The sequence below is a fragment of the Aricia agestis genome, chromosome 20, assembly GCF_905147365.1.
Source record: "Aricia agestis chromosome 20, ilAriAges1.1, whole genome shotgun sequence".
NCBI classification, from domain to species: Eukaryota; Metazoa; Arthropoda; class Insecta; order Lepidoptera; family Lycaenidae; genus Aricia; species Aricia agestis.
In genome coordinates this window covers 89,891-116,654 of record NC_056425.1, presented here as the reverse complement: position 1 = coordinate 116,654, position 26,764 = coordinate 89,891, and the positions used below count along the sequence as shown (strand labels likewise).

Genomic DNA, 26,764 nt, shown 5'->3' with positions numbered 1-26,764 from the left:
TACTCCTCCGAAACGGCTTTACTGATTTTAACCAAATTTTATATACATATTCACTGGGTCTGAGAATCGGCTACTGGGTACTTTTATATTGATAAGTGCATTTGTTGAATAAATAATAGTAAATTATTACAACTCGAGACTGACGGCGACCATTGTTTGTGCGACGGGATAGCGATGGACGTTGCCATGGTGACATACTTATTTAATCACTTCAATAAAATAATACGGGCGAAATACTTTATACGGCAAAGAAACGTTTGCCGGGACAGCTAGTATATTATAATAAAATTGCTAAATAATTTTTGTATGAAGAGTTTTCTCTGTAAAAAGTAATTTATTGTAATAACATAAAAATTATACTTTTCCTTTGCTCTTAAATTTTATGGTTTCATAAAAATCAGCCTTGTAGTATTGGAGCTGATGAGGACAAATGACTTAATAAGGGGGCAAACGAGCAAACGTGTCACTTGATGGAAAGCAACTTCCGTCGCCCATGGTCACTCGCAGCATCAGAAGAGCTGCAGGTGCGTTGCCGGCCTTTTAAGAGGGAATAAGGTAATAGAGGAGGGTAGGGATGGGAAGGGAAGAGAATAGGGAAGGGGATTAGGCCTCCGGTAAACTCACTCACGCCGGTTTTCTGTGAGAGCGTGGTATTTCTCCGGGCGAGCCGGCCCATTCGTGCCGAAGCATGGCTCTCCCACGTCTAAAGTTATTGAGTTACATATATGTGTATACTGGATAGTCCTGTCCTAGTTAATTCCTCAGTAATTAGTGGCGGCGACACTCCGCGCGGCGGCTGCGGCGGCGGCTGTGGCGGCGGCGGCTGTGGCGGCGGCTGCGGCGGCGACGGCGGTTGCGGTTGCCAAGTTCATTGTCTGGCTGTTGCGGTCCCCCCCCCCCCCCCCCCCCTCTCCCTGCACTTACAAGACACTGTTCTATACAAATACATCTCTCTATTCTTATCTATAACTACTGTCTATCCTAATATTTGTTGATTTTCATTGAAAAATCCTCGAAATTAACGGACCGATTTCGATAATATTTGAATACAACGATGAAGGGTAGAAAGGCTATATTTTTTGCTTTTCTCTTTGCACGTTTGCTTTCTTTCTCACTCATTCTCATAAAGTATAACGTTTTACTTTCAGAACATCGTTATCCACATGCCTTATATTATAAAATAAAAAATGATTTTTAAGTAATATTTTATTTGATTTAATTTAAGTTAAATTATAAGTTAGTATAGCGACATCAAAACACATCTCGGGACTCGTTATTTAATTATAATCCGGAACTAAAGTAAATGGGAGCTCGAAATAGAATAATCCCTCTCATTATTTTACTGCCACGCTACGTCACGTCACGTCGCGCCGCGTCGCCGCCCGGCGAGCCCGGACAGGAGGTGCGACTGACGGCTCAATATCACGGGACCCGGGACTGGGACCGGCCTATTTTTAGCTCTTTTCATCGTGCCCGTTAATTGCCCTAATTTCGTACTCATTTTAGCGTTAAGTAGTATTCTAATTAACGATTATCCGCGAAGGTATTTTCAAAGCTTAAAGCATTAGAATTTCGTTTGAAGTTCGATGAATTTAATATTCAAATATTAATGAATTTCGTAGCAGCGTAGCTCACCGCTGCGAACTGCGTAGACTCGTAGCGACACGTAGCGAGGGATTCGCCTCGTCGTTTGGACTATAGAAATTCGATATCATTTTGATTGTTTAGCTTCGCAGAATATAGTTTACATAAATATTATAAGTCTTTTTTTTAAGCATCAGCATAGTCCTGACTCTGTGGGTTTGCATACTAAAAATTCGAGCGTATATAAGCTTACAAGTTTTACAACGTATTATTAAAATATATTCAAATCCGTCCGGGGGCTTACAGCTGAAATATTAATTACTAACATACATCCATCACATAAGTAGGATTAGATATGACGTGAACCTACAGCGGGGCGGGGCGAGGGGGAGGCAGGGGGGGGGGGGGGGCAGCTTGGACGATGTAAACAAAACTGCGGACAACAGGCGCTGTATAATCGGATTACAGATTATGTCAGAGACGGAAGCCGCTTACCGGCGAGGGTCAGTTCACACTGACGCGCAGCTGGAGTGCAGTGAAGCGAAACTCTTGAAACTTCTTTAGGAGTGGCGGCAGAAGTGAAGACGGAGAGATTAATGGCAAATTTTTGCCGCGCGGTAGAAAGAGAAGGTATGATATTATTTCCTCTAAAAAGTTATCACTCCAAAACAATTACGCATAATAGGGATGCGATGGAAAGCCTCGAAAGAATGGTCTGCCAACCGGTGAGACCAATTAGGATATATTAGAATTAGATACCGCGACTGAGGACTGTGTGCTGTTTGGTAAGTCAGAATATATTGCGGATATCAAATCTAAAATTACGTTAAATATGTATATGATATGGTCTAAAAATTAATGTTTTTTATTTCTACTTATGGAAGTAAGTATACCTCAGAGTAACAAAAAGCACTGGCTTTTTGTTACTCTGAGGTAGTATGATCTGACCCTCACAGCTAATGCTGAGTCTCCAGGGACTGGGGGACTACCGGGCTACCGGGGAGATCATCGTCGTCCACTGTTCACTAATCCCAAATAATTGGAGATCAAAAACGTCAAAGTCAAAAGAGCTTTGGAGAGATCATTTATAATATTAATATCGTTGTCTATTTCAGCTCAATTTTGATATATAATATATTTGATAATTATATTTCTTCGCTTCATTCTTCGACATATAATTAACCAGTAGTACCTTTGTATATCTGCTTGGCATACGCGTTTTTTTTAAAGATTTATGTAGGTAAGTTGAAAAATTACACGCTCACTCGATCACACGGCGTTCCAGCGTGCCTCATTTCTTTGTTAACGCGAGGCAACGCGAACACGTATACTTAGTAACCATGCCAAAGCGCAGCTGGTTATTATTATTAAGATAATTGAGTCAGTGTTGTAAGTAACTAAAGTCAATGTTATTTTATCGTGTAACAAGAAAATACATGTAAGTACTATTAAATACTTAAATAAACGGCAGGCACTACCGAGGCCTAGACGAGCCAATTATATTCAATACTAACCGGCTTGTACTGCGACCACGAGTTAATAAACGTACAATGTGATGGGACTACGAGTCTTTAAAATACACAATCTATAATATTATGTTTGCTTTATTTGTTTTAAAAATAGAATTATAGAAGTATATGTTTGCCGGATTGGGGGAAACAACTGCAGGTGATTACTGCAATTATTTAATTAACCGGCATGTACTGCGACTGTGAGTCAATAAATACAGTGTGTTTGGACCGCGAGTCCTTTTACACAATCTATATTATTATTTTATATGCATCGGAATTGATTGCGGATCTCTGACGATGTTTTACCTATTCTAAAAATAGAACTACATTATGTTTGTCCGATTGAGGGAAATAGTTGTAAGTTAATTACTGCAAGTGTTTAATTATGTTAAGTTATTTTATGAACCGCCATAATGTGTGGATTGACCGCGAGTCTCTAAACACAATTTATATGCATCGGAATTGACTGCGAGTCTCTGACGATGTTTTATCTGTTCTATAAATAATACGTTGGCTGGTTTGGGGGTTAACAGGGAGTTATTTTATAAACCGCCATAATGTGTGGATTGACTGCGAGTCTCTAAACACAATCCTTATGCATCGGAATTGACCGCGTGTCTCTGACGATGATTTATCTAAAAATAGAAGTATAATGTGTTGGCTGGTTTGAGGGGATCAACTGCTAGTTAATTACTATTTAAATTTAAAATATATTGATATTTTTTAAATCAACATAATGTACGGATTGACTACGAGTCTCCGACAATGTTTAAAAATAGAAATTAGCAACTACCGCGCGTTTTTCCGCGCTCTTTGTTCTATAAATAGAAAAACATAATAATTATTATTATAATATTAATATTATCTTTGCCGGTTTATAGAGAACAGCTATTTCGAGTTAATAACTAGATTGACTGCGAGTCTCATCAGTTAACAACCAATGCGCGTCCCGCGCGATCCTTTTGTTCTAAATATAGAACTACGATTATAATTTACTATGTCTGCCGGTATATAATTTTTATTATTAAATAAATCTTGCATCAATTTTGGGACTCGAGATACACCGCGAGTGTATAACGAAACTTACTTAATAATATCTACGTAACGAGATAGTTACTACCCTCAATATTTTTCGTATATAAGTCGATTATAACGAGCTACCCCAATATTTGATTTGATCCCTTACTAAAAGTGACAGATATAGGTACGGAACAATCAGGTTTAGAATGAACCCGAAGCTTTCCCGAGTACCTGCACCGATAGAACCGGTCCAGATCCGGATAGATCCAGGGTTCTCCTACTGACCTTAGGTGAACCCTCTTTGGATTCGCCAGATTATTGTTTTAAATGACCCTAAAAACGATTAAGATAAGCTACTGCTTATAAAACATTCCTGATAATAAGTATTGTAGATCGATTCCATTTCGATCGATTATTATCATTATAGATTTCACCTGACAAAGTCTCGATATTATCAGACTTATCAACAGTATCTGGCTTATCTCGATGATTGCGGCTCGCAAAAAGGGTTGGGGACCACTAGCTTAATATATTATACATCTTGACATGAATAAATTATTATTAGAATTTAAAACTATATCTTCGTGTACCCTCACCGAAGGTTACCTTATTTCAAAGATTTTCTTTCCCCCAAACAAAGCGGCGGAAAATATTGTATTATTTTTAAATTTACAATTTTTGAATTATTTTAAATTTGAAACCACTTCGTTAGTTTATTTCGAAATGACATGTTAATTTGGAAAATTAACTTTTAATGCTTTCAAGCCAATAACCAAAAGTGGATATCTATCAAATAGATTTAAGAGCCTTCTTCTTGGTTCCTTCCTAGTAACTCATTAGCCGATCGAAAGATTTTAATTTACTGATTATGAGCCTTAAGTCTTAACGTACAGACTATCAGATGCGCTATTTTTTTTTTCACAAAAAATATAAAGCAGGAAACTAGACCAGGCGTAGGCTTTATCACTACTAGACTTACCACGCTTAAACAATATTGACAATGTTCTAGGCGATAATTCTTCAGCCTCAGGCGCCCTTTTTTTTTGTTAACGTTTTATTGTAAATAGTGCCATGGTTGTATTAAATCTACAACAAGTATATTGTAAATATTTAAGTCTTGACGATTATAAATATATATACTAGCTGTCCCGGCAAACGTTGTTTTGCCATTTAAAGTATTTCGCTCATAATACTTATTATTATTTTATTGAAGTGGCTAAATAAGTATGTCACCATGGCAAAGTCCATGATTGCTATCCCGTCGCACAAACAATGGTCGCCGGCAGTTTCGAGTTGTAATAATTTACTATTATTTATTCAACAAATGAATACACTTATAAAGATAAAAGAGTAGATGTTGTCTGATTCTCAACCCTAGCTCGCTAAGATTTACGAAAATCGGTCGAGCCGTTTCAGAGGAGTTCAAATACGCACACCGTGACACGAGAATTTTATATATTAGATATATTATGTAATAGTTTAGGCCTATTAAGAACGGAATAATATAGAACAGTTAAATCAGTGTACTATTCGTGAGCTAACTCAACTGATAGGTGTTTTGACACCTTCATATCCTGATTTCTGACTCCCGCCGCGGAATGCAACTGGTTTTCAGCGATTAAAATATTTAATACTAAATAAAATATGCAATGATAAATACGATAACAGAATCACACTTATTCTTGAATAATTGTTAAAACATTTAGCCTGGTGGACCGAGAACACAATATTCTCGACTTTCAATCATATTAATATGCATTACATTATATGCATACATTATCGACGACCTCAGAGCCGGACCCAGTTAAAGCAGTAACCTTAAAATTTATTCTAAAATACTTCACTTTGAATTAGATTTTAGATATTTATACTCTGTTCAATCTTATTAGTTAATAGACATATTACAGAGATCTTCGTCCGCTCCATCGGAATCTTAGCCAAACAATTTGACAATGGCTATAATATCTTCTACAGCCTGTGCACTGTCATTGTTTATGAACAATGTTGACATTATTGGTTGGTTACATTGGCTCAGATGAATGTGTGAAGACCGAAGCGTCTTTCGAAATAAGCTTTCCGGTAAAAATATTTGAATAATAAATACATACTTGAGGCGTATAGTACCCGCGATCCACTTACAAATTATTTGTTTTTTTTTTCTTGCACTCTGTACCTACTGAATACGGGTCATTACTCATTGACTTAAAACTTTCTGCCTTATAAAACTAAAAAATTACAGTTTTAAATATCGGTATCGAAAATCATATTACAAAGACATCAACTCCCGGGCGTGATCGGATCGGTGATGTTATTAAATTATGTAATTCCTTTTTATTAAAAAAGTTTCAAGTTATATTTAAGTTATTACGCCGTGCGATGGTTATTCAAGATTATATTAAATAGGATAATGGTACAGAACGGGTTATTATTGCTAACGTTTAACGCTCCGCATAGAACAGCCAACTCCCAGTCGGTTAGTCGCTGGATAAAGCAGGTGCTGTGCGAGAGCGGGGCAGCGTTGACACGAGCGTCGATACGAGCATCGACACGAGCATCGACATGAGCGCCGACACGAGCGTCGACACGGGGACTGAAACTGGACACGATTAGTAAGACGACAGTCGACATCAGGACTAGCGACTACAATATTTTCGATATTTTCCTTAGCCATCATTTTATCGACGAACAAAGTTTCGCTGAATCAGTTATATTATAATATTATGTATAATCACCATGATCCCAGTGTGTTATCATTTGAATCACAAACCATAGAGGTTTCTTACGTTTCGTTTCTACTGACTATTATTATTATTAAATTCTTTCTCGAATATAATGATTACTATTCATAATAAATATTGTTTTTCGTAAAAAAAAAATCTTTCTTTCGTTACTCTGAAAATCTACTGGTTAATTATATATCGAAGAATGAAGCGAAGAAATATAATAAATGATCAAACGAACTTACCAAGTGAAGTTCGATCATTATTATATGAGTCGCTTCATTCGAAGATATAATCTCCCTCCCACCCAGTCTGCACGAAACTATGTTTGCTGCAGTACCCAAAGAAAGAAAGAAAGATTTTTGCATTACTTCTCTCTAAACATAATGAGGCACGCTGAACGCCGTGTGATCGGGTGAGCGTGTAATTTTTCAACTTACCTACATAAATCTTTAAAAAAAACGCGTATGCCAAGCAGATATACAAAGGTACTACTGGTTAATTATATTTCTTCGAATAAAGCGACTCATATAATAATGATCGAACTTCACTTGGTAAGTTCGTTTGATCATTTATAATTGGAGATCAAAAACGTCAAAGTTAAAAGAGCTTTGGAGAGATCATTTATAATATTAATATCGTTGTCTATTTTAGCTCAATTTCGATGAAGTTTTATATCTTGTTTCTGTCTATGGATCTCAAAATCTTGAATATAAAATTCTTGTGTCGTGATGTTAGTAGTTTAGCTCTTCCAAAACGGTTGGAGCGATTGTGTGCTTATTCTGTGTGTCTGAGGATCGCCCAACATCTACAACGCTGTATCATATTAGACGGCACACAGTTCTAAATCTGGCTATCGAAGTTGTTAAACTACGTCTGAAATAATAACATTAGGTTCGAGCATATTATTCTAAACCTTATATTATTAATTTTAAGTTGTTTACAATTTACATATACGGTACGCAAGGACTACAATTATTGATGATGAGTATAAGAGGTCGTGTATACAGATTATGTCCCGCAGAATATTCAGCTGACGTAACGTGGGAGAGCTATGCTTCGGCACGAATGGGCCGGCTCGACCGGAGAAATACCACAGGATCACAGAAAACCGGCGTGAAACAGCGCTTGCGCAGTGTTTCGCCGAGTTTACCGGAGGCCCAATCCTCTACCATACTCTGAACGGATAATAGAAGTAGCCTGCATAGAGTTAAGTCAACTAATTATTGTAAGCGTATACAGGCCTCCATCAGGGTTATATGACTCCTTTGAACAAAGCATGGAACAAATATTATCAAAGATATGTGCATCTAACAAAAAAGTTATTGTTTGTGGTGACTTTAATATTAATTTATTAGACTTGAACTCTACTAAGGTTAGATTCACATCTCTATTTAAATCATATAACCTAAATTACTTGTTTTATGAGCCAACAAGAATCTGTGAAACAACGGCAACTTGTATTGATAATATTTTTACAAATGTCACTCCATATAAAAAAGAAATAATAAATAAACTTAGCTTTGATCACTGTGGGCAGCTAGCCTCATTTAATATACATTGCGATAGTTACCTAGAGGAAAAGCGTGTGTTTGTTCCTGTGAATACAAAACGTATTGAGAAGTTTAGAAATAACTTAACTTCCAACTTAAGTTCACATATTCAATTACTATTGGATGAGTCAAATAGTTCAGATGAAGCATTTAATAAATTGTTTAAGATGATAAGAACCCTATTTAATACTGTATTCACTCCTAGAACGGTTAGAAACAGTCATAAAAATAATAATAAATTTACAGTATGGGCAACTACAGGAATTAAAATAAGCAGGCAAATATTACATGAATTGTATGATGAAAAATCCATGAATACTAGTGATGAATTCAAAACATATGTAAAAAACTATTCAAAGATTTTTAAAAAAGTTGGTAAAGCCGCTAAGGCTATTCACATTAGGAATAAAATTAAAAATTCGATAACGTCGTCGTCGTAACTCCGATTTTGAACATGAAGATTACCAATGATCATGAGGTTGTCGCAAGTCTTCGAAATTTTTTTTGCTGACATTCCAGTCTCAACTACAAAAAATTTAAACTCCTCACCTGCAGCTGCTGAAAAAGTACTCAGAGATAATGTAAAGGAATGTAATGTCAATTTTGGGTTTAGAGAGATTGTCCCCAAAGATATCATTGATACTTTTAAATTGATAAATATTAAAGATACTACTGATCTCTGGGGCATGTCTACTAAAATTATCAAATCAATAATTGACATCATAGCTCCTCATCTATCAATGATTTTTAATAACTGCATAAAGAGTGGTGTTTTTTCTGACTTGATGAAGCACAGTAAGTTTGTTCCTTTATTTAAAGCGGGACTTAAATCTGATCCCACAAATTATAGGCCTATATCGACTCTACCGACTCTAAGTAAAATATTTGAAAAAATAATTTTAAATCAGTTACTATTACATTTTAACTTAAATAATTTATTACACTATAATCAATACGGTTTTACTAAGGGTCGATTCACAACATTTGACATTAATAGTAAAAGGTTGACATTAATAGTAAAAGGTCCAATGGGACCAAAATAGAATTAAGCATCCCACAGGGATCCATTTTAGGTCCATTTCTTTTTCTCATCTACATAAATGACTTACCTTATCTTGATAAGGATAATGAGATCGTACTTTTTGCTGATGACATTTCACTTATTTTTAAAGTGAAGCGACAACAGTCAAATTACGACGAGGTAAATAGTGCTCTCTCAAAAATAGTACATTGGTTTAACGTTAATAACTTACTTCTAAATTCTAAGAAAACTAAATGTTTAAAATTTACTTTGCCCAACGTTAGGCATGTTAAAACCAATATACTATTAAATGATGAGAAGATGGATTTGGTGGACACCACTGTATTCTTAGGCATTACACTAGACAGTAAATTACAGTGGGGTCCTCATATTGCTAATCTTGCCGATATAGACATACGCAGTCAGAAAAATACGGGAACACATTCTGACGAAGACACAGCAAGACTAGTATATTTAAGTTATTTTCATAGTAGAATGTCGTATGGCATCCTCTTATGGGGAAACGCTGCCGACATTAATACGATTTTTGTGCTGCAGAAGCGAGCTATACGTCCAATTTACAAAATGTCAGCTTTTGAATCTCTGAGAGAAAAGTATAAAGAAATTGGTTTCCTAACTGTTGCTTCTCAATACATTTTGGATAATGTATTATATGTTAGAAAGAATCTTAGTAAATTTACAACCAAAAGTGACAGTCACGGAAGAAACACTAGAAATAAGTATAAACTAGAAATACCGGTGATTAGACTTAGTAAAGTTAGTAAATCTTTTAAAGGTCAATATATACGCCTTTACAGTAAAATCCCAGAAAACGTTCAAAGTCTTTCCATTAATAAATTTAAAAAAGTAGTCAAAGAGCGTTTGTGTGCCAAAGCCAATAAGGTCAATGATTTCATAAACGATGGCACATCTTGGGAGTAGGATGGCTGCTTGCAAGGCTATTTCTACATTATTTTATGACTTACAATTATGTATGTATGTTGACATTGTATATATAATTTTAAGTTACAACATTGTAAACCTTATTTTAAAAGATTAATTTTTTCTCACTTTTTTGGTAAAAAACTGGGCCCCGTGCGAGTTTCTTACGCCGGTTCTTCTCGCCGGGTTAGTTCCCGAACCGGTGGTAGGCATCATGTAGACGTTCAGAGAATATTTGCAAAAATTTATTCTGAATAAAAAAGTTTGAGTCTACCCATTTCCGTTTCCTACCCTCACCTATTTCCTTCCCTACCCTCCCCTATTCCCATACCTGCCCTCCCCTGTTACCCAATTCCCTATTAAAAGGACGGCAACGCATCTGCAGCTGCTCTTCTGATGCTGTGAGTGTCCATAGGCGACGGAAGTTGCTTTTCACCAGGTAACTTGCTCGTTTGCCCTCTTATTACATAAAAAAAGGCTGAAAGAAAAGCCACGGTAAAGCGTATGTAGACAAAGAATTTTGACGGAATGATGGATGGGAGATGAAGTGGGAGACTCAATGACGACAACACGAACAAACAACGAGAAAGATGAGTTGTGCTGTTTGCTTGTGTTGTCGCGCATCGCCGCAACGCACTTGGCGTTATTCCATCCCAACAACGCAAGGCCCCAGCTCAGTGGAGCCCCACTAATGTAGTACATTAGACGCACCCTTATACTGTCATTAAGTGTTCATTAGCGCGCACTCAGCCGACTGCCGACTGCCGGCTGCTGACGTCACTGTATTATCATAATGAAGCGGCTATATCACCGCGTCATATCAAACACACATTCATCATCACATTAACATTTATATGACAGCACACAGCTATTACATTAATATAATGAGTAGATGAACATAGTGAGCTTTCAATTTGATGAGCTTGTACGTAATTTGTAAACAATGAAATACAAATAATAATTAATACAAGAGCAAAATAACATAGAGCCATAAATAGTTAAACCGAATGCAAATCTAAGTGTTATATGGTGGAACTTTCGTAATTTCAGTTAAGCTGTCTGAATCTGGATTCTGAATTACAAATTTTGTCTGTGCAATAAATCTCTGTCTCTGTATATACGAGTATAAAACTCAAAGGTGACTGACTGATTGACATAGTGATCTATCAACGCACAGCCCAAACCACTGGACGGATCGGGCTGAAATTTGGCATGCAGGTAGTGTTATAACGTAGGCATCCGCTAAAAAAGGATTTTGAGATATTCCAACCCCCTTGGGGTTCAAATAGGGGATGAAAGTTTGTATATAATAATACTTCTTAACGCAAAAGCTCGTTTGTTATATGACCGATTGGTCATATTACAAATTTTGTTGCACTAGGTACGTTTTTATGATATAAACTGGAGCTTTATTTTGAGTGGTCTAAACTCTAATGTATAAGAGTTATTGTTACGTACTTATTACATTATTTAGATTTGTCATCTAATCTGTGTGTGAAACATACACACAACAAAATCTTTTTGCCTTGCAATAGGCGTCAGTTCCGTTGACCACACGACAATGTGTTGTACTAGTTAGATAGTAGATGGTAGATAGTACGCCGCGGGTAGCGCCGGGCGCTAACTCACTAAAACGCCTAATAAATTACATCGACCACAAGGTAGCGCCTCGGCCTCTCGCTAGCATATAGTTTAAGTACCAAACACCAGTTTACGAACTAATATTTGCACTTTAAGAGCTTATACTACAAATGTATTTTGTTGAAAATACTTTTTGACTTCGTTCGTTCTACGTTGCCAATAATAATTAATAGGCTGATGACTGCCAACGATTGTGTAGTTCGACCAATCTGATGGACAGTTCATATTAAATGTTTTGTCTCTGTTGGTTCGTAAGAGTAAATAACGATGTGTGGCGGTACCCACAATTCGCCTAACATTCCTGCATCGCGCTATCGACGGCTGAAATATATCACGTGGGCTCCGGCCTGACCGAGCGTACCACCTCGCTCGGTCAGAAGATCTTCCTTTGTAGCCACCATCCATATTTCCACAGATGCAATATTCAAATATGGTACCCGTCATTTTCTTGAAAATCTTGAATTAGTGTACCAGCCCCCGTAGACAAGTGGCAAAACGCTAACGCTAACGTATTCGCTAGCGAAGCGATGACTTATGTCAAATCGCATACATTTTGTAGCGCTAGCGTAAGCGTTAGCGTTAGCGATTTGCCACTTGTCTACAGGGCCTGTAGCCCTGAACTGGAACCAAAACGTTTTACGCGTTTCGCGAACAAGTTTCGCTCAATTTCTCCGTTGATTTCGATTTTGTTACCAAAGTAATTTGGACCACTGATCCACTGAGCCGGCCCCCGGCCCGCCGGCCTCCGTCCCGCCGGCCCCCGTCCACGGACCGCGGGTGGTCTCTGTGTCATCTTTTGATTACTTCGAAATTTGTCGTAAAGTATAATTAATGAAGGTTCATTAAAGTCGCCGTTGAGTGTGTACCATAAAATTAATATACCTAGCGGAATAGAGCAACAATCTCGAGCTGTCAAACGAAACCGAAATTGGTTTTCATCTGTGTGAAAAATATGTGTACGGACTACGTATACAATTACACAAGCATGATTGAACATGAATTCTATGAAATTAAATTGTGAACGTGCGGCACGCGTGCCGACTGGACGTCAAAAAAAGAGTGCGGCTGTCATGTATCACACGTCTCTTTTTGCCACGCAGTGTTACTGATAGTGACATCTCGCTTGCTCAGGCCTTTGTTTCTCTATTTCGCTAGGTATATTAACTTTATGGTGTGTAACTGTACAGTCCCGCGCCGCGCCGTCACTTCCATAAACCCATTGTGAATAACATTTTCTGCTGGAAATTGCTTAGCGCTAATCGTGCGCTAAAATATCACGCTTTTGTTTTATAAAAACAATGAACGATAGATTAAAGTTATTTCAAGGCACAGTTATTTGAATTAAAAAATATTCCTTAATCTTTTTTGTTCTTCTACATTTATGCTAATATTAATGCTTTATGCTTATATTAATAGTGTGTCTGATTATTCTATTTTCGTTTGTCTTTATTCAAATATCAAATCGACTTGCTACCGTGCCAAAAACACTCCTTAAAAGTTGCGCGCAACATGTGGAGCTGTTATAAGTTGTAGCTCAAATACACGTTAGGTTACGTTCACACGGCACAATCCTGCACGTTTTTGCAGTATTACGTCATAGTGGCGCATACAATATAATATAACACAGCAAATGAAGACATTAATGGCACAGCAAATTGTGCAGTACAATTGACGTCCGAATGATTCTATAATACATTGTATGCGCCACTGTTTATTCGTTAAGATGTATACTGCAAAAGAGAAAAACGTGCAGGAAACGTGCAGGACAATACCGTGTCAACCTAACCTTAGGGTAGTGACCCCTCTCCACCAAGCCAATGTTACAACATCTAAAGGCAAAGGGTGGAGCAGCATAAAATCTAAGGAAATCGGAAAATGTCGGATCTACTGGCCGCCACACTGACTGGGACCACACCGTTCAAAACATTAAATATTATTAGTAATTTATAAAACAATAAATATTTATTTATTATATGAATAAATTATAGTCTATCCTATTAAGTATATATAAAAAAATGTCCATGGCGTGATGGACTACAATTAATTAAAATTTATAATATTAATTCAATTATCCTTGGTGCGAAAAATGTAAATAATAAAATAACAAAAAAAGGATATGGACGAACAGTCCATAGACGGGCCCAATTTTATAATAAAAAAAAAAACCTTAGGGTTAAAGCGTCCGTCACAAGTGACCAACAAGTGCAAACTCATTTGCGAGTAATTGCCGGCGAGACGCCGGACTCCAACCACTTCATTTGCCGCTTCGGTGGCTGACGACAGTCGGTGACAGATGTCGAACTTGTTACTAGTTTGTCGAATTACAGTCGAGGATGAAGAAATTGTAGAGTTCCTTATAATAATTCGAGCACGGAAATGTCTCCGTTGCCCACCTTCAGTATTCTGATACACAATGGAAGAAACGAAAGACGTATACGGGATTGATAGGTTAATAAACGATTAAATTCTAGCAAAGTTCGATATTACTATCTAAACTATTTAATTATTGAGCGTCTTTCACGTTCATGATAATTTTAAACACATAAGTTTAACCACAGACAGCTAAATTGAAACTTTACGAAAGTTAATTTTAAACAGCAATAAGGCTCAAACATTTCGATACAAGTTATACATATAAGAAGGTATATTTTTCTTCTGCGAAGTTCATTAGCTTTGTATGAGCCATGAGGCGGTGTACCTCAAGGAGCCCCCGTGAGTCACCTTGTCGCTCGAAGCCTTTATAGCAAAAGTAAACGTACAAACTTTTTACTTTGTATATGACTTTCATTTTAGTAGTCGCTTAAGCAACTTAAAAATACTTAAATATGGTCTCAAATATAGATAATCGTTGCTTCGTTCTCATTCAAAGACAATTTTCAAAGAAAGTTTTCGATTTATGAAATATAATATACGGTTCTTTATAAATTGCGAATATTTTCTAACTTGATGTACTAGAAATTTTATAAAAGATTATGACCGTCTTTAATGTTCTCTTTAATTCAACAATATCATATCGTGTGGCTATGAAATACATTAAAAAAAAACTTAATTAAAAATTTCAGTTGTAAGCTCAAACTCTAAAGTCTATGGCAACCCCTTAAATTGTTTTAAGGGGTTGCCTTTTTACTCAATTTAAAATTTCGCATACCTCATATTACTTTTATGTTATACCTCTAGATATACACAAAAAAGTAATAATTTAAAATTAGGTAGAATTTAGGGACGGTATATTATTTATTATTATAGGTTATATTTCCTTTTTTTTTTCATGAAGATGATAGGTACGTGCGGCCCAAGCCGAAAGGACAAAGTTAGTATAATCATTAATCACTAATATTATCAGTTCTGTTCTATCTCTGTTGTGTTTTAAAACATTGTGATTATATCCGCGTCCGGGCGGGGCTGCCAGGATAATTACAGCATTAATACAGCGGCCGCCATGATTAATGTCCTCTTGTAACTTTCTCTCTAATCTGCCGGTTGTATCTCTTATCTTTTGTTGTCGAAAGAGTTGAGGACTAAGGTGGTCAGAGATAATTAGTAAAGGTTATTTCCCATCTGATTAGCTGTATAACTGTTAGTCGAAATGAAATCGGACCGCAAACTATACGAGTAGCAAACATACTTAATAGTTAATACTAATCAAGTAGTCTTGACGACCGACGAGCCAGGCACTTTTTCTGAGTACAATAATGTATATATGGTTATGTCAAACTCGTATCGTAGGAAGAAGTATTTAATATAACTATACTACTTCTACTTTAGCGCAAACTTTTATGTAACTATGATCCCTTGTAGTTTTAGTCGGCAAGGATTAAAAATTCCCCGCTTTTTGGATGTAGCGCGAGCCGGGGCGGGCGGCGGCGGTACAAACTCCAAGTGTAACAAAGTATGATGCGCCGTGAAATGGAAACCCCGACAAAGTTTAAATCTCCGAACAAGCGCGGGCCCAGCTCCCCGAAACATCGTCCTTACTGCTACAGTAATAGGGTTCAGAGTGTCGGAATAGAGTGTGGACAGAAGTTTAATGAACATGGAGCGCGGTCCGCTGATAAGTATGCGCGGCGCGGCGCGGCTTAGCGCAAGATAACTGTGTGAGCTGCTTTGTCGTAATATTAATATTTTACACGAATACATGTTCTGTCGCATGTCGGTCAAAACATACAAAAGTTTTAGACGCTTCATAAGTTCTGCTACAGAGGTAAGTACTTCAATATGTGTAATCTCGCAGCACGTGTATGTTTTGCGTGCATTCGATTGGGACGGCTTGTAGTCCAAAGATGGTATACTATAATATACTTATATTCACTTTACACGTAAAAACTAGAAAATATATTTTTATACCGACACACATCAATCAAACTAGAAAATTTTACAGTTATACATCTCGCATCTTAATATACGTGTATTAATTACTGGTTCAGTGGTTTGTCCGCGTATATATACGCGGACAAACCACTAAACCAGTTTTGTGGTAAACTGGCAAATAAATAACTAGCTTAGGCATTAAATTATCCTTGAATTTCAGGATCTATCATAAACAGAGAAAGTAATTACTTCCAAAGTACAGGCTCTGCTGAGTGGTTATGGGGGAGACGGGGTAGGGGGAAGTGGGGGAGGGGGTGGGGAGGAGGAGAGGGGAGGTAATTACATTCCGCTATGATTGACTTTGTAATTAATAAGCTGACAGTTGTGTGAGGTGAGCTCACCGCTCGCCACTTTGGCTGAGTTCGGCCGCTGACGCCTGGTGAGGGGCTATTTTAATAGTATGTCAATAATTTCAACGGTTTCATATTTGTGTATTATGTATTGCCCACGCAGCATGAAGATTACCGGTGGTGCTGAAGGAAGTGTAAAGGAAGCGGCAGACTGAAGCGGACGAACGACATTTTCGCCTTGCGGTAGAGAGAGAAGGGTCAAAACTTTCCCTCCTACGCCGTTATCGGCAATCTGGTCTCCCGCGGTGTAAAGAATTTTTGATCAGGCCACGTCCTAACACGAGCTTAACTTTTTTTTAACTCTTGGAAAGAAAAGTACACAATGCCGCTAAAACAGTTTTCACTACAAGAACTGTAGCACTTAGCTTGCCCGATTTGAATAAACTAGAGATCGCCCAATGGTTGAAGTTCGACCTCAAATCAAAAATTAAATTATAAGTTTCCAACGCTTTTCTATTAATAATTAATCTATTGTCATTAAGAAATTAAAAAAAAAACCGCCAAAACAACTTAAAGTAATGAAATAATATTTAAGTACTATCTTTAAGTTCAAATAATTCCTAACTTGTGTAAAGTAATATTTTAGTCCATAATTGTTGTCACGGTGTGTCGGGGGACCGCTAATGTAGATATCTTGTCAATCATAATCTCCTAGTGTGTGTGCCGTAGTGCATAATCTCCTAGTGTGTGTGTCGTAGTGTATGTAATTTTTTATTTGTTAAAAAAGCGTATGATAAAATCATAAATTCAAAATAATATTAGCTCGATGCACTCCTTCACCATATAAACTATAACTGTGCAAAATTTCAATCACCTACGTTTCCGCGTTTTTCGTCAAAAGGGATTCAAAGTTTTTCGGTCGCGTATGAATATAATATAGATTATCGCGAAATCTTCACTTTACATGTTTTTCTACTCGAAAAAAAATACTATCAATATCTAGATCAATAAAGAGTAAGTATATTAATATTATTTAGTCTATGAATATGTAGCCTATGTCTCTAGATATTCTTGCATTTCCTCGTTAATATGCATTACCCACGCCGAGCCGGGCATATCATCTTCTACATGAACCGTTTTTATACGACGTGCTAATAATGTAAAAATTTCTTCTCACCTTCAAAGCCAGTGCAGGTTTATAGCCACGGAGCCCCATGCAGAAATAAGTCGTAACATAGTTACATGAGAATACTTTCATGATTTTGGTAAATAATGGCCCCGAGCGAGTTTCTTAGGCCGGTTCTTCTAGCCGGGCACTAGCGACTAAAAAACTAACTACTAACTTGAATAAAAATATTTTGAAAAGTAAATCAACCAAGTGTAAATATTTGACTTTTGGATTGAATTTCTCGTAAAACTATTTAAAATTGCAACTGTAAGCCCGAGCCACGCGTCAGTCGGTATTTTCCCTGAAAACCAATCTCAGCAAAGCTCCACCTTTAATATTTAGTTGTTGAATTCTCCGAACCGGAGCCCGTCGGCCCGGGACCTCCGAATGTTTCATAAATTAATTATGTTTTAAAAACAGTCGTCAAAGCGCCGTTACCAGATTAAAATTTCTGCAAATCCCTTTAAGCTAATTCTCAGGAGTATTTGGTTCCTAATGTTTTAGCTTTAATAACATTTTTAATCGTAAAATAGTCGCGGTTATGTACTTAATATTAATATAAAGTTTTTACCCAAATTATTAAACCGCTCTTGCTTACTCACAATCTAATTAAAAAGTATCTAAAACGCTATGTGTGTAACGATTTAGACTAGTATTGACTATTGAGTAGGTGTACGAGACTGTTTTATTATTACGAGCCTTAATATAACGTAAACTATAATATGACAAGAGCTGGAAAATAAGATTCAGTTTTCTACACTACTATTATAAAGAGGAAAGATTTGATTTTTTGTTTGTTTGTTTGTTTGTTTGTATGAGTCGAATAGGCTCCGAAACTACTGGACCGATTTGAAAAATTCTTTTACCATTGGAATCCTGCATTATTTCTGCTGAACATAGGCTAATTTTTATCTTGGAAAAATATAAGGTTCCGTAAGATATTTGGGATTTTCGGACGCAAGGTTTAAAAAATCAACCAGAAAAGTTACTTATTTTGCGTACGCTGCCTAAACTATAAAAGATAGAGGCATAAAATGTTCTAAGTAATTATAGATCTTTTAAATATCTACAAAAAAGTCCGCGACACACTATACCTATCTATGTTGAGTGAGGTACAATAACCATTTTTTTATTAAAAAATCTAGATTTTTTTTTGGACTATATTTAAATGCGTTTATTTAAATCATGCTATTGACCCTTATCAAAATAAATTATTTCATCACTAAGTACAGTTAATGTAGATAATATTTGGTCTTTGAATGATTAAAATTGGACGTTTGGTTTTAATGTTATGGCGAAATTAAAATATTACGATTTCTGCTGCACGTTGCGAATTGGGCGTCAAGGCGCGATGCGCGGGTGTGCGTGCGGTAGGGGAGAGATTTAATTATCAGTTCCATAGACTCGCCCGGAGAGTCCACGTAAATATTACCTCGATCGTGGGAATCGCAGACACAATAGATTTTCAATAGTTATGCGACAGCCGGGTGCTGCTTTATTGATTTGATATAGACTATCGTGCTTCATTATTATAATCCTAATTTCAAAAAAGCTTTAAAAGTTATGACTACGAAAGTAATATTTTTAGAACTTTTTAAAATAAGTTTTGAATGACTATTATTTTTGATTGCTATTATAATTAATTAATTTCTTTAACTATAAATCTCCAATAGCGGCAGCCGGCTGCCAGCATAACAATTGAAGATCTATTGTGTCTGCGATACCCACGATGCCGATGCACGATGGAAGTATTAATGCATATTTTTTAATCCACACTATTTCTGCTGAATATAGGCTATATTTAATGACAGAAAAAAGGGAACCGTATTAAGTGTTAATAAAAATCTACCAAAATATTCCTTCTTGCTTATGCTTTATAAATTATAGACTATACTTACTTATCGCAAAGTGATGTACTATAGTCTTATAGAGGACATTAATATCAACGTAAAAGTCCGCGATATCGTATGTCTGACTACTACAATTATTATTATCTTACAATTATTATTTTTAATCTAAAAATATGCAATAGTAACGTTGCGCTGGTACAAACCATGCCAAACTACTTATCAGCAGGTATTAGTACTTACCAGAGGAGTTTTGAAATTCGCTGAATCCTTCTGGACTTCCACCACACGAACTGACGTTAAAAATCGGAATTCCAATCATGCTTTTGAGAAATTTATGCCCACCAAATATGTGCAATGGGACAAGGCTGCTTATTAAAGAATTAAAGGACAATTTAATTGTAGCTACCATTATCACCGGCCCAGCAGCTGGTCAACTAGCTCATATACCGAGGATACCGATGATTCCAACTGATCTGCCAATCCCATTTAAACGGCTTCAATTTCCGGTAAAAATATCTTTCGCATTGACTATTAACAAGTCCCAAGGTCAAACTTTCAAATTAGTAGGCATCGACCTACGAAAAGAATGTTTTACTCATGGTCAACTATACGTTGGCCTATCCCGAGTTGGAGCTGCTGATAATCAATTTATTTTGCTGCCACAAAATAAAACAACATCAAATATCGTTTACAGGGAAGCTTTAACCCAATTTTAATGGAATCTTTTACGCAAAAAGAAGTATGGTGTAAAAAAACATAAAGCGCAAAAGTACAACAAAAATACTTTATACAAAAACAAATAGAAAATTTCAAAATGTATATAATAGTAGATGTAGGTAAGCATAAAATAATAAAGCATAAAACTACAAAAAAAAAACATAAAATATTTTAAACAAAAAAAAAACATGAAGAAATTGCAAAATATTATAAATAATAGTATCTTCTGCAGGTAAGGATAAAATAATCAAACATAACACTTAAAATATAAAAATATAAAAAAAAAATACAATAAAAATGTGTTATATGTACATAATAATTATAATATAGTAGTTGCAGGCTAAATAATGTAAACTATTTTTATGTTCTGCTTAACTTAAAGATTGACTGCCTTTATTTAAAAAAAAATAATTTAAAAACCAATGTCCACCCGTGCGAAGCCGGGCCGGGCCGCTAGTTTATTATAAGCTTTCTCCCTGTCAGTCGTAGATAATATTATTATAAACAATAACACATATGTAACATCGTCTAATGTCAAATGTAATAATATGATATTATAATACAGTACTATATGTATTTAAGATTTAATAAGAAAAAACTAAATATGTCATTTCAATTTGACAAAAGACTTCAACCATAAAATAAAGAGTACAATTCGTGTGTATAGGCTTGTCAGTCAAAACCATGTCAAAATGACGGACGTAAAAAAAATACGGACGTAACCTAGTCTAATCACGAGTGAAGCATAGGTTATGGCCGCCCGTGTAAGATGTGTGCGTGTCATTGGTGCCATCACTCAATGTACAATGACAGCGGGTTGTAGTACCTAGTTGCGTGTGTGAGTGTCGGTCACGTGTACAATAAACGAAATTGTCGTACCTTGCATGCTTCACCAGTTTATAGTGTAATGCTACGTCCGTATTTTTTTACGTCTGTGGTCAAAATCTCTTGTGTGTGTATAATGTTTTATTTGTTAAAAAAATTATGATAAAAGCATAATTTCAAAATAATATTAGCTCGATGCACTCCTTCACCATAAAAACTATAACTGTGCAAAATTTCAATCACCTACGTTTCCGCATTTTTCGCCAAAAGGGATACAAAGTTTTTCGCTCGCGTATTAATATTAATCTATAAATGCCTCAGGGAGTCAATGAGTGTCGTGGGTGTGACATGTTTAGCGCTAAACTTCGCCGCTCATATCCGCCGCGGGACTCTCGAACATGTGATTTAAGATTATTTAATGATATATTATTAAATAGTTAACTTTACTTTAATGGTCAGCTTTTGGGTAACAATGCTCTCTCTATTCTGTTACTGACCTATATGGATCGTGAGGGACTTGCATGACATAGGCTATATATAAAATGGTAGCCATATGACAATAAGACACAATTAGTATGAAATGACTCTTCCAACGTGTTGTGGACACAACGATGAAAAGGGCGGCGAACATATTTTAGAAAGTTAAGTAGTGTATTTCTAAGATATTGTTAAAGTGAAATCGCCACATGTTCGGTCCCTTTGACTGTATTAGGTTCGTTAGTTAAAATACGTTATTATTGTGTTCCTTAAAAATTAGTAACGAGTAAAGCTGGTTCTCTTAAAAAGTAATATAGCATTGTCTTTGTCAGAACAATAAATAAAGGATATTTAGGAACAGACGTTCGGCAATATTTGAGAAACTAGCGTGAGAATAGAATTTTAGAAAGCTAGCAGATGCTTAGTTTATTGTCTACGGTAGATTTATTTATTTGATTATGTGTATTGGAATATGTGTAGAGTACAAATAAATAAAGACTAGGCTATCGTATGTAATATGGGACACCTTTGGGGTTAGATACGAATGTGGTTAAATGTGTTGTAGTATCTATCTATAAGTTTTGAGTATAATAAAACGTTATGTATTCTTGTGTATTAATTTCCGCGATAGTATAGCTATGAGTATTTCTTGCCACGTATTATGTAACTCATACGTTTGGAATCAGAGGGCAAGAAATACGAATAATGTGTAGTAGTAGATGATTAATTAGTACACATCTGAATTAGATTTAATTTGTATAATGTATATTAATCTAAGACTCTGATCTGTGAGTCATGATATTATGTTACGTAGATTAAGAACATAATATCATGGTATTGAAATTGTTGTATTGCATATTATGTATTGAATAATTATTGTGTGTGCAATTTTTATTGTGTAGTGCACAGTGCCATAGCAATGAGTAGGAAAGAGATAGGTGTACGCTGAAATGGTATCTCCGCGCGATAGAAATAAGGCGGGGGCTTCTGCGTATATCCCCGCACCGGGATAAGTGGGCGGGGTCTTCTCCCTCTGCGCTAGCGCATGGCGGGAGTGAAGCTTAGACGTATAAATAGGCCGGTCGACGTTGCGACGTGGCGTTGTGATAGAATAGTAATTGGGCATAGGACTCATACGGCAACTACGACTCCAGAAACTCTGACGGAACTTGGTCAGAGAACACCATTCTTATCGGACGGATATAAATGGCTCCGATAGGTCAGATTACGGGTGTAACGAGTATAAATATTGAGTAGTCCGCCCTTTGCCTTGGTACAGTGCACAAAGTTTAATAAATATAATAAATCGAAGTGAAGAGTTAAAAGTGATTTAATTTAAAGTCATCAAAGCTCAAATATAGATATATAAATAATATCAACAAAAATCATACAGTCCACAATACAACGATTTCATATTAAATATGACTTTAACAGTATTGTAAAAGTGTATTTTCTCTAGCTACAAATAAATCCTCACAAAGTAGAAACCGAAGCAACCTATTACCGGCCAATCCATAAAATTAACTCGGGAACTTTAAGAGGAAATAAAAAGCGAATAAATCAGAGATAGCTCGCGGTCGGGGCCCACCGGAGTCGGGCTTTTAAAAGGTATTTACCGGCTCTATCTCCGTAACGAGCTTTATATACCCCTCCGCCCTCCACTCCCCCCTCCTCCCCCCTCAGCCATTAGCGACCCCCCCTCCCCCCTCGCGGCTCCTCGAGCGGCTCCTTAATCAATATGAATGTGGTCGTTCAGTTCCGTGAGGTTAATTAATAAAACCCTCCACTCACGGGAACCGGAGTCCGAAGTCCGGGTCTGTGCTACTCGCTTGTGATCGTCTTCGTGTGGACCACGAGCGTGGCCAGTTGGCCACACATCTTGTAGTAGGGTTATTATTCTAAATTTGCAAATATTACGACAATTTTTAATATTGTAAAGTGCATTATATGATTAACGTTAAACTGATCTTTTTGTTATTGTATTAAATCCAAAAAATGGTAGTCGATTATTCCTAAAAACATAATTATATTAGCATCGAATAATTTTACTTTCATGTTAATTTATAGGATCTTAATAATGGAGAGATAAATCACTTTAAAGAACCTCGTTTTGAAATGGTTAACAAAAAAAAATAATGTGTATAACCTTACCTTCACTTTAATTATATAAATAGCAATTATACTACTACAAACCAAAGTAGTTACAACAGAACTCTTAAAATAAAACAGTCTACAGTCTACACCTCAGAACAGGTCTACACACAAAAACTCAAAGTACGAACCTCAAAGAACGTAACTTGTGGAATGTTTCCCGGTACTCAGGGCTGTATTTTAGGATACTCTGTTAAAATGTGTTTACGCGACGCGGGAATGAAAAGTATTTGTTTTTCAAACATTCCGAAGTTTATTAAAAACGCTGTTATAATTTATCTAAATTAATTAGGATGGGTATAATGTAACTTTCCTTTTTTATAATCTTTTCATGAAAATCTCGGCACAAAATTTTATCTTACTAAAATATTCTCCTACGTACAAAGTTTGTCCTTCATTAATAAAGATTATTCCTATTATATTTGCTCATATTTAATACTAGCTTTTGCCCGCGGCTTTACCCACGTGGAATAAAATTCTGAGAACGACATAATTTCAGGAAAAAAACATACTGTATAATTTTTTTTAGACAGCTGGTTTGTCACTCAGGAACACGCCAGCTTTCTATCGGTGTTAAATTTTTTTAATCGGACCAGTACTTTCAGATATTACCTCCTACAAACAAAAATACAAACTTTATCTCTTTATTATATTATATTATAGTGTAGATTGAATGCAAGTTAAAGTTTAGGAGTTGTTTGTCAATGGATCCGAACTCTGGCGTCTTATGAAATTTTAATGCTCCCTAACTTTTAAACTTTTTAAGTAAAAGTTCATTAAGTATTTTCAGCTTTTGTCTTATAACAGCATTTACTAATTAACAGCCACCAGAGCAGCGACTCAACCAAACTTACATAAATATTGCCAGCAGAGGTGGACAATTTACGTTCAGTTCAGTTTTATAGGAGCGGTTTTATATGGCCGCACACAGAGACTTTTAATAGATGTTTCAACTACATTTTAATGAAAATTTTAACAGAAAATATATTATGACGTAGTATCGGTGTAAGTGGTGGTTGATAATTATTTTGTTAAAGTACGTTGTAGTTTAATATCACAATCTTCACTCAAAATTAAGGCTCAGTATTTTCTGTAACTGCGACGCTTAGACAATTCAAATTCAAATTCTTTATTAAGCATACAATAATATACAATAGTATAAAGCTAGGTAGCGTACATCACGTCGTCTAATCCCATGCTAAGTAAAAACTTGTGTTATGGCAATCAGACAACGCGCAACGGATGCACGCCGAACAATTTTACCCTAATATATTATATTATTTACACATTCACACACACAATCACACTACACTTTATCACGTAAAGTCTCTTTCGACGACGTGATGCGCGCTTCGTTCGGGAGCCTCCCCCGGAACCTCCGGTAAACTACACCGGCGGGCCAGAACTCCTCCACCTCGAAGATGGATAAAACTTGAGTCGGCACTCTCACCACAAAGGAACTGAAATTCACTTTGTGACGAGAGTGCAGACGCTCCACCCTCAAGGTGTAGGTGGTCTTCTCGCGGATGTAGTTTACGACGTCTTCGACCGTCATGGACCAGTGCAGGCGCGACACGTATAGCGGCGTCGCGGGCACCTCGCTCCGCAGGCGCAGCTCGGGCACATAAGGTGCGGTGCCGCGGTGGTTGCGGACGGTGGGCTTCCTCTTCTTCCTCCTCTCCACCAGAACGAAGCCTTCCTCGTCGCACCTCCTGCTCTCGTCCCTATCGAGTCGAAGATTTTCAGCCTTGCGGCCCTCCTTTGCACCCCTCGCCTTTGCCCGCGGGGGCGGTGCGGGGCAAGCAGCGACGCTTGCATAATTTTTTGCTTGAGTCGATGACCTCAATTTCGTGTCGACGTCACGCGGTGACACGGATGGCGAGCTGACGGCTGCGGCTGTTGCTGACCCACTCGATTTCGCTGACGTGCAAAACGGCGAGTCACGCTGAGCTCCGCGACGCATATTTATCGAGTCGATCGGATGCTCGGGGGACCTACATAATGAATTATTATTTTTTAATTGTAATAATTCACTACGTAACTCACTGATGGTGGATTCCGAGGCATCCAATCTAACTCGCATCTCGTCCAGCTCTGCCCTCATGATGTTGAACTTCTGGAGCAGGCTGGAGACGTTGACGTGGTCCGTCGATACTGCCGGCAGTTTGTGGAGCTGCTTAGCCACAAACACCGGCAATTCAGCAGGATTAGTCTGCTTGAGCAGGGAGATGATGTCCTGCAAGCTTCGTTCGCTTCCGTCTCTCCTCCGGGACGTCATCTGCGCTGTCTTGCCGAGCGCTTCGTACAGCACGAGCCTGCCCTTGCATATCTCCTCGTTGGTGTAGGTGGACCTGTACAGCTGCACGACGCCATCTTCGTCCATGGTGTTGACGACGTGTTGTACGAACGCCAGCAGCTCGTTGGATACGAGCGCCATGGTGTCGGTGCAGCGGCTGTGAGCCGCGCGACTCGCGAAATATTAATTAATTTTATTAATATTTGCTACGTGTGCTGCTGAGCGGTGCGCGACCGTTCGCTACCGCGATCAAAACAACACTTGCTGTAAGGGAAATTTAAACTGAAACGTTGAAAATTGAAATAGTCAAAATATAGCATGATTATATGAAGTTTTTTCAGTCCAGTTGTTTAAAAGGAACTAAAAAACACCGCGACACAAGAAATAATAAAATTATACTCGTGTCACCGAGTCGCGCCTCCTCTCGTCTCAGTGTCACCTGACCCTAAGTTTACAGCAGCAGATGTAAGTATTGTGCTTCCTCAGTGAACACGTCGAATGCAATCGTGCGGTACGTCATAACTCATAATATTATGCAGTCGTGTATCAGCTCGCTGCGCTAATATCGTGTGTACGTGCCGCACGTCCGGGAAATATGTTACTTCAAACAATGTCGATGTTCTGTTTAAA

General features: G+C 37.1%; 1 protein-coding gene across 1 annotated transcript; it reads right to left on the bottom strand.

Annotated features, from left to right (window-relative positions):
* Window positions 1–6,589: 6,589 nt before the first annotated feature.
* LOC121737379 lies at window positions 6,590–26,369 on the bottom strand. Its single transcript, XM_042129051.1, has 3 exons — window positions 25,885–26,369; window positions 13,687–13,722; window positions 6,590–6,711 (listed from the first exon to the last, which is right to left on the bottom strand). Exons 1-3 carry the CDS (start codon window positions 26,273–26,275, stop codon window positions 6,590–6,592), a joined length of 549 nt encoding a protein of 182 aa, XP_041984985.1. The 5' UTR covers window positions 26,276–26,369.
* Between the last annotated feature and the right edge of the window lie 395 nt (window positions 26,370–26,764).

Bases quoted from the DNA above. Each gene is read 5' to 3' on its own strand.
- LOC121737379 (XM_042129051.1), bottom strand. From the start codon at position 26,275: ATGGCGCTCGTATCCAACGAGCTGCTGGCGTTCGTACAACACGTCGTC. The intron at 13,723-25,884 runs GTGAGTTACGTA...TCTCTTTTGCAG, and splicing joins TGCCTCGGAATCCACCATCA to TATACATCTTAACGAATAAA. The intron at 6,712-13,686 runs GTATTATAGAAT...AATCGTGTCCAG, and splicing joins TAAACAGTGGCGCATACAAT to TTTCAGTCCCCGTGTCGACG.